General features: G+C 33.6%; 1 protein-coding gene across 7 annotated transcripts in view; it reads right to left on the bottom strand.

Moving 5' to 3' along the window:
- The window catches only part of RICTOR (RPTOR independent companion of MTOR complex 2), a 114,961-nt gene that overhangs the window by 43,919 nt on the left and 56,782 nt on the right, over nt 1-14,260 (bottom strand). For all 7 annotated transcript variants that reach the window (XM_058564191.1, XM_058564193.1, XM_058564192.1 and 4 more), the window contains 4 exons: nt 9,418-9,544; nt 7,669-7,838; nt 6,471-6,538; nt 3,118-3,185 (listed from right to left, as the gene is read on the bottom strand). In XM_058564191.1, the coding sequence (XP_058420174.1) occupies nt 3,118-3,185; nt 6,471-6,538; nt 7,669-7,838; nt 9,418-9,544 (433 nt within the window). The remainder of the gene's footprint in view (nt 1-3,117; nt 3,186-6,470; nt 6,539-7,668; nt 7,839-9,417; nt 9,545-14,260) is intronic.

The raw sequence follows: 14,260 nt of genomic DNA, 5'->3' as shown, positions 1-14,260 counted from the left end.
ACTTCTAAAATGTACTGAATGCACAGAAGAGTATAACTGAACGACTTTAAATAAATTTTATGGAACAAAATTTTAAGTGAGATAATTGAGTCAAATAATTTTCAACATATTAATATCATGTCACGAAAGAAGATATATGAAGAGCCAATAAACACATACAAAATGTTCAATATCATTAGTAATCAAGGAGATGCAAATTACATTCACAATGTGATACCACTACACACCCACAAGAATGGCTAAAATTAAAGACTGACAACACCAAATGCCGACAAGGATGCAGAGCAACTGGAACTCACATACACTGATAATGGGAGAATAAAATAGTGTGAGTATTTAGAGAAAAAAGTCTGGCAGTTTCTTATAAAACTAAACATATATCTACCCTGTGACCCAGGAATTCCATTTGGCTATTTACTCAAGAGAAATGAAAGCTCGTATCTGCAAAAAGACTTGTACAAGACTGCTCATAGTAGCTTTATTTATAATAGTCAAACTGGAAACAGGCCAGGTGTTCACTAACAGGAGGAGGGTTAAAATCACTGTGGTATATTCACCTAATGGAATACTACTCATGAATAAGAAGGAACATATTACTGATATATACAACAACACGAATGAATCTCAAAATCATTATGCTGAGTGAAAAAAGCCTTACACAAAAACATACATATTCAACTTACACACACAGGCAAAACTGATCTATGGCGAAAATAAACAGAACACTGGTTGCTTCTTAGGGGAGTGGAGGTCAGGGGTTAACTGGGAAGGGGCATGAGAGAACTTTCTGGAGTGATGGCAATGTTCTATATCCTAAAAAGGGTTTAGATACACAGGTGTAAGCATTTGTCAAAGCTCATCAAGTGGCAGACTCAAGATTTGTGCACTTGACTGAAAGGGGTTAATTTTACCTCAAAAAAAACAAAACCAAAAACAAACAAAAATAACCAAATCAGGGCCATAAACAAATACTAAACTCTCAGTAATAATACGCATGTTGAAGTGTTCAGAAGTCAAGAGTACTGAATTCTGCAACTTCCTTTAAAATGCATTAAAATAACATAAGAGGACTGATGAATTCACAGACAGATGGGTAGATGGAAAGATATGTAATAAAGCAACTAGAAGAAAATCTAGGTGGTGGGAGTATATGGGTTCACTGTATAATTTTTGTGTATGTTTCAAATTTTTGATAATATAGTGCTGGGAAAAACATTTTTAAAAAGTCATATAGGACTCTGAAGTCCCCTGTTACTTCTAGCTAACTAAGCACATATATTTATGAATAATCTATAGTTTCTCTTTGAATTCAGGTTCAAAATTAAAATTAAAACATAATAGGTAGACTTATTTGCTTAAATCATCAAAATGGTATTTCTCAAACTTTGATGTTTGATAGCAATACGAGAGATTAGAGACTAAGACACAGTCTTTACAGATCACACTCTGCACTAACAGGGAAAACAGGCTGTTGTAACTCATGAAGAAACTGTGTTTTAAAGTTCATTTGTCAATCAGCTGTTTGGATTTTGAAATATATTATATCATAGAAATAATGTTACAAATATACAAAAGCTTAATTCATAAATAGTACCACAGAATATAAATATTATTTACGAAATTATTTCTGTGAAAAAAATGTTTTCGAAGTTCTAACTTGTAATGCCATATTTCTCCTCTTACTTCAATAGGAGGGTGGAAGATTTCCAACCTTCTAAGTTTCTCATGATGGATCAGTGTATAAGGACCCCAAGACAAACTGAAGCACAGCAGAAAGAATGTTTAAGAGAAGCAAGGAAAGAGACTGACAGAGATTGGAGAGACAGTGACAGGGAGAGTAGAGTCTGGAAGTAGAGGGAATGAGCAGATAGTAGCTAAGCTGTACTGGTGAATAGAGCACAATGAAATTCATTTGTTTTGCTAAGATAGAAATCGCTCTAATGGCAAGGAAGCTGAAGGATGGTAAAGGATGATGATTGTAGCTACAGAAACCAAAGTTACAGTGAGTTCTGAGGTAAGGGCAGTGACAGTTAAGCTTGGCAGGACAGCTGTGTTGGTTTCTATGTTGATACAATGTGTGAAAGCTGGTAAAGTATGAAAAAGTATGTGTGATGGTTGGGCCCTAATAGAATACGAGGTTGTCCATGAGGGTAAGGGGAAATAGGCAGTCATGAGGTATGGCAAGGCTGGGGTTTTTACCAAAGCATTCAGAGTCCAGAGGAAGTCCCGGGAAATACACTGGCTAGGGGCCAAGTCTATGGCTGGGATAGTTATTTGTATGGAAAAGACATCTGTTAGTTAGGTTACCTAGGTACACAGAAATGTTTAGGTAACTTTTCTTGTTCTGTTCACTGCTACATTCCTTTGTATGCTATCCCTTAAATTATTCTACAAAGTCAAGAAGGAAGAAGGTAATCATTAATATAAAGTAACACATTTAAGGCCGGCCTGGTGGCGCAAGCGGTTAAGTGCCTGCGCTCCGTTTCGGCAGCCCAGGGCTTGCAGGTTCGGATCCCGGGTGCGCACCGATGCACTGCTCGTCAGGCCATGCTGTGGCAGCGTCCCATATAAAGTGGAGGAAGAAGGGCACGGATGTTAGCTCGGGGCCAACCTTCCTCAGCAAAAAAAAAAAAAAGAGGAGGATTGGCACCAGATGTTACCTCATGGCTGATCTTCCTCAAAAGAAAAAAATAAAGTAACACATTTAGTGGTATTATTTTAAGAAAAACATTTGCTTTTTATTCCATGGGAAGATAAAACATGCATAATTTCTCTTCTCAAGAAATTTGGGACTACTGATGGCCTATCTTGCTTACTTGGTATTTATGACATTCTATCTTGTACGTTTAGGTAACAAACTTTAGTTACATATACAGCTAACACTCCTAAAATTTTTTTTATATAGATCATATTTAATTGTTTTTAATTGCCCAGGTAATAATTAGCACATTGATTTACAAATAGTCAATTTTAATAATTTTTTACAAATCACTTTGGTTCTAAACATATAAAGACTAGGTTAACATCTAAATTAGATGCTGCAATAATAATTTAACATTTGAAAAAATAGTCAAGTTTTTCTTATTGGATCTTATAAAGCAGCACAGAGTAACTTACCTGCCCATGACCGGAATGTTGCTATAATTCCCATTTTACTGGCTAGAAACCTTGCTTCTCTGTCTTCTCTGTTGGGGGTGGAAGGGGGCGGGAAGGGGAGAATCAAAGAAATAAAATGTTAAAATAAAAAGTGAGTTTTTCCTGCTACTGTATTCTGATAAGAGCTATCAAGTTTTTTTTTTTTTTTGAGGAAGATTGGCCCTGAGCTAACATCTATTGTCAATCTTCCTCTTTTTTTTTTCTTTTTTCTCCCCAAAGCCCCCAGTACATAGTTGTATATCCTGGTGGTAGGCCCTTCTAGTTCTCCTACGTGGGATGCCGCCTCAGCGTGGCTTGATGAGTGGTGAGTAGCTCCGCACCCAGGATCCGAACTGGCGAACCCTGGGCCGCCGAAGTGGAACGCGGGAACTTAACTGCTTCATCACTGGGCCGGCCCCAGAGCTATCATTAATTAATGTTTAAATATTTACACAGGAAATAAGACAACACATTAAAAAAAAAAGATCAGATCTACCTCAAAGCAAATTACCCAATTATATACTGACTCCCCTGCCAATTTAAAATTCATGATATGGTTTAAAATAAGTTATAAATTCCACTTTTCTATTCAGTTCTACATTTCCTGCTCTTTCTGAAAACTATCCTTAGATAGCTCATTAACACCTTTAATTGAGCATTAGAGACCAACACCAGCCTGCTTAATAAGCATCTCTGTTGCAAGGCTGCCTCTTAGCAAAAAAATGACCACATAAACCTCTTTCTTTTACCACATGTATTCTCTTTACTTCAAAATTCTTGCCCCAAACTTACTGTAGCATTTCTAACAAGCAAGCTCAACAACCCATATGTTCACTGAGATGTTATTAAATAACCAGATATTACTATAATGTCACTAGCTACTTTCTCCTTTCATCATTGTGCATCCAATAGTTTCACTTGTTCCTTTCTATGCAATAGCTTATGAAAATTAATTAAGCAATAGAACTATTTAAATTCATTAAACATCCATGTATGGCTTATGGCCAGTTTCAATACTTAATAGCAACCTTGCACTCTTTATTTATGCCACTTCAACCATCTCTACCCTATTGACTGTCTATTTTTTTCTGTGCCATCTTTTTTTCTTCCCTAATAAAGATCTGAGAATACAGAACTCCAGAGAACTGAGAAAGAAAAAACAGACGGCATAAAGAACGACAGAAAATCAAATTAAAGAGCAGTGAGCAATCAGTCTACAAAGGAGGAATGAAACGCTTAAAAACACACATGCACAAAACAAACCACACTAAGCTCTGCAGCACCAATCAAAATAAGAATATAACAGAAAGTAAAATGGGGAGGTGGAGTAGTGGAAGAAAAGAAATGAGAATTGGACAACTGTGTGATTAAACTTTTGGTGCTCCTTCTCTTAAAAATGTTAGTGACATACTTATATTGATCGCCTGGTAATCTATTCTCTAAAATATTCAATAAATTTGTAATAGTTTTAAAAAATCACTCATTTCCTTATTCCCTGACCATAATGTACCCATGCACCCAAAACTGCCCATGTTCCAGAAACTTAATGAAAGTAAAGGAGAGAACCATATAAGAAAGGAAGGATTCTAGTGGAATGTTCTTTTTTCCCATCAACTCTAAAAAATATCCAGGTTCATTTCTTGCTCATCCTATTAGGTAGAATTCTAAAAATGCCCCCCATCCCCTCAAGACTCCATGCCCTAGGCCCTGGATCCTGTGAAGATGATATCACTGCCATGATTGTGATTATGTTTCTGTTATATAGCAGCAGACCTTAAGATCGGGAAATCATCTGGTGGGCTTGATCTAACTGGAAGCTTTCTCTAACTGGTGGCAGAAGAGGTAGTCAGAGAGATTCAAAGCACAAGGATTCACAGAATTTTTGCTGTGTTTGAAGATAAGGGAGCCATGTACCAAGGAAAGAGGGTAGCCTCTAGAAGCTAAGAGTAGGCCCCAGCTGAGAGTCAGCAAAGAAACAGGGACCTCAGTTGTACACAGCAAAGAAACAAATTCTGCCAACAATCCAAATGAGCTTGGAAATGGATTTTTCACCAGAACCTCCAGATAGGAGCTATGCCAGACTTCTGACCTACTGAACTATAAGCTAATAAACCAACGTTATTTTAAGCTGCTACACTTCTAGTAATTTGTCATGCAGCAACAGAAAATGTATACATGCTCCATCAATTAAGAGGATGTCCAAGTATAAGGAGAAGCCAAGAACGGGGTTAAGAATCCCAATTCATAACTTAGCAGAAGTAAGGTTTGAGCAGTCTTAAACAGCGGCCATTTTGACTTCTTAGCTCAGGTGATGATAACTTAGGGTGTGATAAGTCCAGTGATGGAGATAATTAAAGATATGAAGCCACTATGTTTTTTGATTTTTTTTTTTTTTTTTTTTTTTTGGTGAGGAAGATTCGCCCTGAGCTAACATCTGTGCCAATCTTCCTCTATTTCAGATGTGGGTCGCCACCTCAGCATGGGTGAGGACTAGTGTAGGTCTGTACCTGGGATTTGAACCCACAAAGCTGGGCCACCAAAGCAGAGAGCACAGAACTTAACCACTCTGCCACGGGGCTAGCCCCTGAAACCACTATTTTTAATTCAGGAGAAAAATGAAAAACAATAAAAATATCCCCATTTCACGACGTTCCAAAAGTTAGTGAGGAATTTTAAATATACACTAGCTATCAAAATAAGTGAGTATGCCTGCAATCCAATAATCCTACTAGAAAAACACCTCATAGTATATTTATTGGAACTGCGTCGTTTGTAAAATTTTCACAGATAGTACATTATTTGATCCCTGAATCAATTTAGTTATAAAGTTACCCCAGAATACCTAGTGAACACGTGCTTTTCTCTCCAAAAAGACTCTGAAAATTATTCAGCCCCATTTCTAGAAAACAATCTTTTCTCTATCTCCTTTTATTTCCCTGTTAACTTTACTCTCCAAATTCTACTTAGTATATCTTTCTGCAATTTGTTAAGGGAGCTCCTCATTCTATTCTCTGTTGTTATTTCATTCTTTTAGTCTCTCAATGTAATTATGCTAAAAATACATACAACAGAAAAACAATTAAAGATCTAGGCTTCTACTGCAGCCTATCTTACATTTCTAAAATAAGAAATTAATTCCAAGTCTTTAAATTTTCCAAAGCTTACTTTTAATTTTTTAAACCAATTAATTATATTACGAGAGAACTACAACATAACTACATGAAATTTACTTTAACTCACATTGTTCTGGCTTTACATAAAATCAGGCAAATCTAAAAGCTTTAATAGCAACACTCACACCACCTTATAAATCACTAGGAACAAATGGTACTTACTTGAGCTGTCCTTCAGCTGTATCTGGACTATGTCTGTAGTGAAAATCAGTATAGGGTGCTAAAATTCGCTAATTTTTAAAAAAAGCAGAAAAAGAAGAAGAAAAAAAACTCATTAGGAAATGTATTCTTCGTGTAACAAGCTTAAATTAATTCCACTTCTCTATATCTTTAATTGGCTACACTGTTTGAGAGACTTATTTCTTCAAACCCATCATCAAGGAACTTGAGTGATTTTTTTAACGTAGAAATTGAACTTTTGAACTTTTAAATTGGACTCCCATGAATAATATATTTAAAATCACTTATTAAGGAGAATATTATACTTAAATTTGTTAGTTAATGATATAGATGAATGCTGATTTTATAATCTCAAATATTTCTGACAGGCCTAATAAAAGCAGAACTATAAGATTTAAGACAAGTTTCATAAAATGATTTAGATAGACAAACTAGGAAACAATAAATCTTTTATACCTTGTATAATTTCATACCCAAATACAAACAAATACTTGGTTTAAACATACTCTGTATGATATCTGCAATGGACAATGTAGTACATTCACACAAATAAACTATAAGAATATAGTTTGTGATAATTCTGTTCCAACCTCCACTACATACTTCATTATAAAAAAGAGTAATATAGTAGCCTTATTATTTTAGACTGTTAAAACACTGAATTAGTAAAAAAATTTAAATTGTAGAGTATTTTAAAAAGAAAAATATGTATTCTATTTCTTTAAGTATATTTCGTCATTAGTTGCTAACAAATGCTTCCAAGTTCAGAGAATTTTAGCATGGTTGAATAAATAATATATAACTACCAGGAGCCATTCACACACAATGAATATACTAAACTCTTTAAAAAGAAACAGCCTTCTTAAATAAAACAGCTAAGTGTGCATGTGCTTGTGCCCTAATTTGTTACTTGTGCTCTAATTTGCTTAGTAAAGTTTTTACAGATAATAAAAAAAAATAACCTTCGCTTTATACATTGATGACATATTCTTGAGAAAAAATATTTTCAATTCAGTCCAAACTAAAGGAGCTATAAAATATTGCTAGGAATAAGCCAGTCTTAGTTAATCCAGGTTTGACAATTAATGCTGAGCCGCATCTATTAATTTTAAAATTTCAAAGTAAGAGTATATTCTGAAAGTCACATTTTAAAACTAGAAAAGAAGATTAAATTTCCTACCTCTAATTCTACATCAGCTCGCACATACTGTCGGGTCTTTGGATGATTAAGAAGGTGCAAAATCGTAGTAATGAGGGCCTCATTTATTCGACTTAGTTGGCAATCAATCACATTTTTCAGGATGGTGTTTAGTCCACCTCGAAGGGCCACCACCTCTGGATTCTGAAGTGCTAAAATAAAAAATAAAAACTTAATATATTATATAGGGTATAATAAAAAGTAATCAGAAATCTGGAATTTTATTTTAAAACAATTTTCTTTCTGATTTGAAAAACTTTCTAGTCAATGACATTTAAAAGGGCACGTGGATAAAATATATCAATAAGAGTCACTGAATATACTTTCCAAAGCCTGATGTTTTTTCATGCCTCTGAACTGTTTTTTCATATCCTTTGTCCATATTTTACTAAAATGGTTCTTCTTTTCTTTCAATTCCAAAGAGTTCCTTATATAGTGGAAATATTAGCCTTTATCTATTTCAAATCTTTTATCTAACTTGTAATTTAACTTCAGATTTTATTTTAAACTCAGAAACTCCTCCTCTACTTCGAAGATGAGGCATTTTCTTTGTATGCGCAGACACATACTTGTGTATATTTTAAATGAGTTCATGATTAACATTTCAGTTTTTAATCTGTCAGGAAATTGAGTTTGGTTTAATAAGATAAACTCAATCTTTTTCAAATGTTTAATCAATTATCCCAACATGCTTCCCAAAGTAATTTTTATACTTTTAATATACTACAGTTTTCTATCAGGGTCTGTAACTCAATTCTTTTTCATTTTTCTATCTCTTAAAAACCCAGCTTAATAGTTTTTAAAAAATGTATGAGAAAAAAATCTTTCCCTTCCCTTCCATTTATTCTTTTTCAAAAGTGTTTTCACGGCTGGATCTCTCCTGTCTATTCTAGCTGAATTTTAGAATTAAGTTTCTTCTGCTATTTTTTCTAAATTGAGGTATAATTACATGCAGTAAAATGCACAGATCTTAATGTACAGTTCAATAAATTCTGAACGTTGTCTATATTCTTGTAACCAATACCCCCAAATCAAGGTATAGAACTTTCATCATCCTAGAAAGTTCTCTCATACCATTTTTCAATCAGTCCCCCTCCACTACACAGGCAACCAATGCTCTCATTTCTACCTGTATAGATTAGTTGTGCCTTCTTGAGAATCAATTGGACAAACTCAAAAGCCAAAAGTATCCCTCAAACACACACACAAGTCATACACATTTCTTATTAAGTTTATTTGTTGTATGTAGTTTTCTTTTCTACTTTAGAAATAGTATCACTTTTTTTCTATTATTTCCTCTTCCTTACAATGATCAGATAAATATTCATCCATTTTTTTCCCCATTTAACTCTTCAATCCTTTTGCATTTAGACTTTTTTTTTTTAATGTATGGTGGATTGTTTGTTGGTTTCAATCCACATTAAGACAGTATAGTGTGGTTAACTAACGTTTGAGAGCAGACTTTAAGAGATTTTATTCTGATTATTGGAATTTGGACAATTCATATATACTAAATTTCATGATGAGTAAAACTTTAAAATTTACAGAATTTTAATGTCACTTTGAAATTATTTGTTAAATAGCAAGTCCTCTACTTTCCTATCAGTATAATGTCCTACTTTTTCATGTCTTTGTACCAATAACTAAAGACTTCACGTATCAGAGGCGTTAAGAAATGTTATATATTCTTTCTAAAATACTACATTTTTATTACTCAAATAAAATTCTGACCTAGTTCACAGATAATGGCAATGCATGCTCGAACCATTCTGTCTCTTTCTTGAAGTCCGTCATTTCCAACTGCTATTAATGAGTTGGCCACAGAGCTAGGAAATAAGGAAGCATTCACAGTAATCATCTGTAACAGGGAGGAATCAGAAAAAGAAGTTACTTACTTCATAATACATTTTTAAAACCTATTTTGTTTAGATTGAGATGTTTTAGGACCATAGAATATTTATAAGATCCAGGTATCAATTTTCATCTTCTGCTTCATATGAACAATTCAAAGGATTAATATAACTAATAATTGATGCAATAAATGTTAATAATCACTACTATGTAAAAATGTGTTGGCTTTTTTCTCTAATAGTCTAGACTATAAATTAGTTGACCAACAAGATGCAACGTTTCTGAGACTCTAAGCTCCTCCACAATAGGAACTATATTTTAAACAACTTTTCAGTACCTAGACAAAGTAAATCAGTGGTGACAACAGCTGTCAACATACTCACATACTACCGTACTATTACATTCCTGGCTCCTTTCCCATATACAATCACCACCAAGTCCTACCAATTTACTCCATTATCCCTACTCTCTCCCCCATCAAACTCAGTGGTTTGGACCCTCACTCTTTTCTCAATTGGACTGCTGCAGCAGATGCCTAATAATCTCCCTATCTCTGACTATCACTTGTTGCTATACCGAAAGGCAAAGTTAATAATCCATAATCTATTTTTAATATTTCAAAAATTATGATGGAACTAGTATCTGGTGATAAAACTTTGGATAAATCTCATTTTAAATGAAAAGTTTAATTGGCGATAACATATTTGGAATACTGAAAATAGACATCTGTTTGGAAAACAGAAAAAATATAAATTATGTGGTTAATTACTGTTTAATAAATAAAGTCTATTTGGTAGAAAAAGTATTTCAAAATAACATCTCTGAAGTGGGGGTAGAAGAAAATGTTTTCTTCTGTTTGAGTGGTGATAAAATATTGGAGATAATTAATCTGTCCTGGATGCTCCTGGATTTATAATCCTGTTGAAAAATAAGACTTGTGCTATGAAACAATTAGAGGATGTAATATAGCCAAATTAAGATATCCAATTAAGTCCTACAGAAGTTCAAAGGAAAGATCTGTACTGGCTAGAGTACTTGTAAATGGTTTATGTCACTTAAGTAGCATTATGTGATATTACAAAGTACAACTGAAATGACAGAATGCTGTTCCACAACCATAAAATAGAGATTTCCAATAACTATAGAATCTTTCTATATAACTATATATATAGTTATATAACTATATATATATAACTATATATATAACTATAATATATATAACTATATATATAACTATAATATATATAACTATATATATAACTATATATATATATAACTATATATCTTTCAATAACTATAGAACTATAGAAAAGCTTTCACATTTGTTTCTAAACCAAAAATGTTGGAGAAGAAAGGAGGCCCTCAAGGAAAGGGGAAGGAGGTATAGGAAACTGATCTTCCTGGGTAAGAAAATTCTAACTTCTTATGATTTTAATTTGTGTTTTAATATTTACTAATTTATTATTATGCTTATAAGGAGTTTATAAAAAAATTCCCCAAACAGTAAAATGTATGTAATGTATTTTGAAAAGAGCTAGCTAGGAAACCAAGCCAATTGGCTTTCAGAGCTAAATCTACCATTAATAAACTGTTACTTCAGCTAAATCAATCCTCTCTGTGCCTTAGTTTCCTCATTTGTAAAATGAAAATGTGTATGACCAGACGATTTCTAGAATTTCAAGCATAAAATTCTACTCTATGAATCTCAAGCATAGTGCTATGGAAAGAATACCTGTAATTTAAATTTATACAAATGAAATCATTCTTCTTATCTTCCAAGGAAATATATGCAAAGAAACTCTTAAATTCTGTGTAAATCAGAGAATGCTTTTCTCATAAATCAATGAGTACTCAATAAGGGAAAAGCCAAAGAATGTAGTCTCTACTGATATAAAAGTTTAATCACCTTTTTTTTGGCATGATAGGAAAAACATATATAGAACAAATTAAAGATTATGAGTAGATAATAAAACTTGTAGAATTGCTATAAAAAACTTAGAGAAACATTGAGTTCTCTAAAGGGAATATCTGAAATTTGAGCTGAGACTGCAAGATGAATATAATATAGAAAGGGGTGGAAAGGAAAAGAGTAGGAAAGAAGTAATGATCGTAATAGTGGTGGAGGGCAGCTGTCTACACGCACAACTGCATGGGCAGCTGTCTACACGCACAACTGCATATGAGAGAGGTCATAACTGTTTGGACCAAAAGTGGGCTCTGAATGCCAAGGTAAGCAAGTTGTGCTTAATACTAAAAGAACTCGGGGGCCAATGTAGGTTTGGAAATTTGGAGAACTGGGTTCTTGCTCTGGCTTTGCCAATGTCTTGCTGTGTATCAAGGGCAAGTAATTCTGCTAAATGAATCCCTTTCAATTCTAAAAAATCTGTGATGGGGCCAGCCCGGTGGCATAGTGGTTAAGTTCATGCACTCTGCTTCGGCGGCCTGGAGTTTATGGGTTCAGATTCCGGGCACGGACCTACACCACCTGTCAAGCCACACTATGGCAGTGTCCCACGTAAAAAATAGAGGAAGACTGGCACAGATGTTAGCTCAGGGACAATCTTCCTCACCAAAAAAAATTCTGTGATATATTAGTCTCTTATTACATGAATAAAGAAATGATATACAAAGAAAATGATGGCTTAAATTAGGCAGGCACTAAGTAGAATTTAAAGAGGATAAAGAGTAGCAACAGCCGACTAGTGGGAAAATTATATAGAAAATGAGAGAAACAAAAACCAGGAGGATTACCTGGACTGAAGAGAGAGACAGAAAAAAAAAATCAGAGACACACTGAAAAAGAAACAAGCAAACTAACAAAAAATCTTCCAAATGAGATAGGTGAAAGAGAAGAAAAAGTTATTATATAGCAAGATATCCTAAAGCAACAAATGTTTCTGTCTTTCTTTTAAAATATAAAAGATCAATACTTTCACAGAAAATTTTAAAACTTTTTTGAATGCATACAAAAAAACCACAGTGACCCAACGATTATAATATTAATTTCTACTAGCTCAATTGCCAAGATGTTGCTGGAAAAAAAAATATGTGCTTCGGCTGTTAAAAGTACTGATGAAATTATAGTTCCTCTGGTCGATAGAGGCCACTGTTCATTCAGCAAGCATGCTTTCCCTTTAACTCTAACTGCTTTTAGCTAAACGAAGGAGGAACCCTGCGCCACAACTCTTCCTGAGCTCATATCCTACCACTAGGTACCAGCGATTTTCCTGCTCTTGGATTCAAAAATGATATCTGCCTCAAATTACTCTGTATTTCAGAAGATAACAGAATAAAATACTGTTTTTGCTATGGTGTTACTAAATTGTATTAAAGGTCTGTTTACTTTTACTAGGTTATTTTATAAATTAAAGTGTAACTTGTACAAAACATTTTACAAAATTGAAATAAAATATTTACTAAATAATTCAAAGAAGCTGAATTTAATTGTTTTAATCCATTTGGAGTTATCTTTCTTCTGAATGCAACTTCTGGGGCAGCAATTCTCAAAGTGTGGTCCAGGAAACTGAGGGTCCCTAGGATATTTTCAGGGATTCTGCAAAGTTAAAACTATCTTCATAATAATACAAACATATTATTTGTCCTTTTTACTCTCATCCTCTCCCCAAGTATATACTGAAGTTTTCCAGAGGCTCCACTGCGTGTGAAATCAAAACAGACTGATTGCAGAATCAAATATGACAACCCAGCTATCTTCTATCAAGACGAACATTAAAGAGATTTGCAAATATCTAAAATAATCCTCTCTACTTACTAATTTTCTTTTTGAAAAATGTAGTTATTTCTATAAAAATATGTTATTCATGTTTCCATGTAATGGGTTTATTGTTATACTTAATATGTTAATATATATTTTCTCACTTCAAATTCCTAGTATGATAAATATTGACATATATAATTCAAATAGCCAAAAAGTATTCTAGGTTCCTAAGAAACAGTTTTCTTATCTTGAATTTTCAAAATCATGGAAGTGGGAGGAATTGTATGAATAAGTAAAAACCACAAACATAATTTTTAAATTTAAATTTGAAGAGTCAAATTGCTGTCCCAACTTAACAGCTTACCTATAACAAAAATTTCATAATCTCCAATATCATTTTTACCAGAAATGCAGACTTCTTTTAAGACAACTCATTCATTTATTTCTTCCTTACTATGTTCACTGGGGTACTATTACTAACCACAAGCTAGACAATTTGAAGGAAAAGGAAAAAGAGGGTAATAGTCAATGTGCAAACTCAACATTCCACCATTCTAGATGCACTGAATTCAAAGGTGGGGAAAGAGAAGAGCTAAAAAATTTAATTGTCAAATAATTTTAGATGTTTTTACACTAAAACAAATATACATTGCATGAGTTTCATGAATGTTTAGGATGAAACAATAAAATTCTTACACAAGCTGAGACGTACGGAGTTAACTCTTACCACTCCTCTGGAACACCGCTGCCATTAGGGCATCACATTACATTAAACAACAACAACAAAATTCCTTGAAGGCCTCTCATTAGAAGCATTATGGATTATCCTTAACACCCTCTCCTGCAGAGTTTAGTTTTTGACTTTTTAACCCATACAATGGCCTGAAGTGTTTACTGCAACTGCCCATGGATTGTATCCAAATTCATCTTCAAAACAACCAGCTTGTAACTATTTGTGACATCCATTTAATAGCATTAACATTTAACATTTAATAGTATTAACAT

Source organism: Diceros bicornis, chromosome 20 (assembly GCF_020826845.1).
Source record: "Diceros bicornis minor isolate mBicDic1 chromosome 20, mDicBic1.mat.cur, whole genome shotgun sequence".
NCBI classification, from domain to species: Eukaryota; Metazoa; Chordata; class Mammalia; order Perissodactyla; family Rhinocerotidae; genus Diceros; species Diceros bicornis.
Note: the sequence above shows the minus strand (reverse complement) of the source record. Positions and strands in the feature narration are given on the sequence as shown.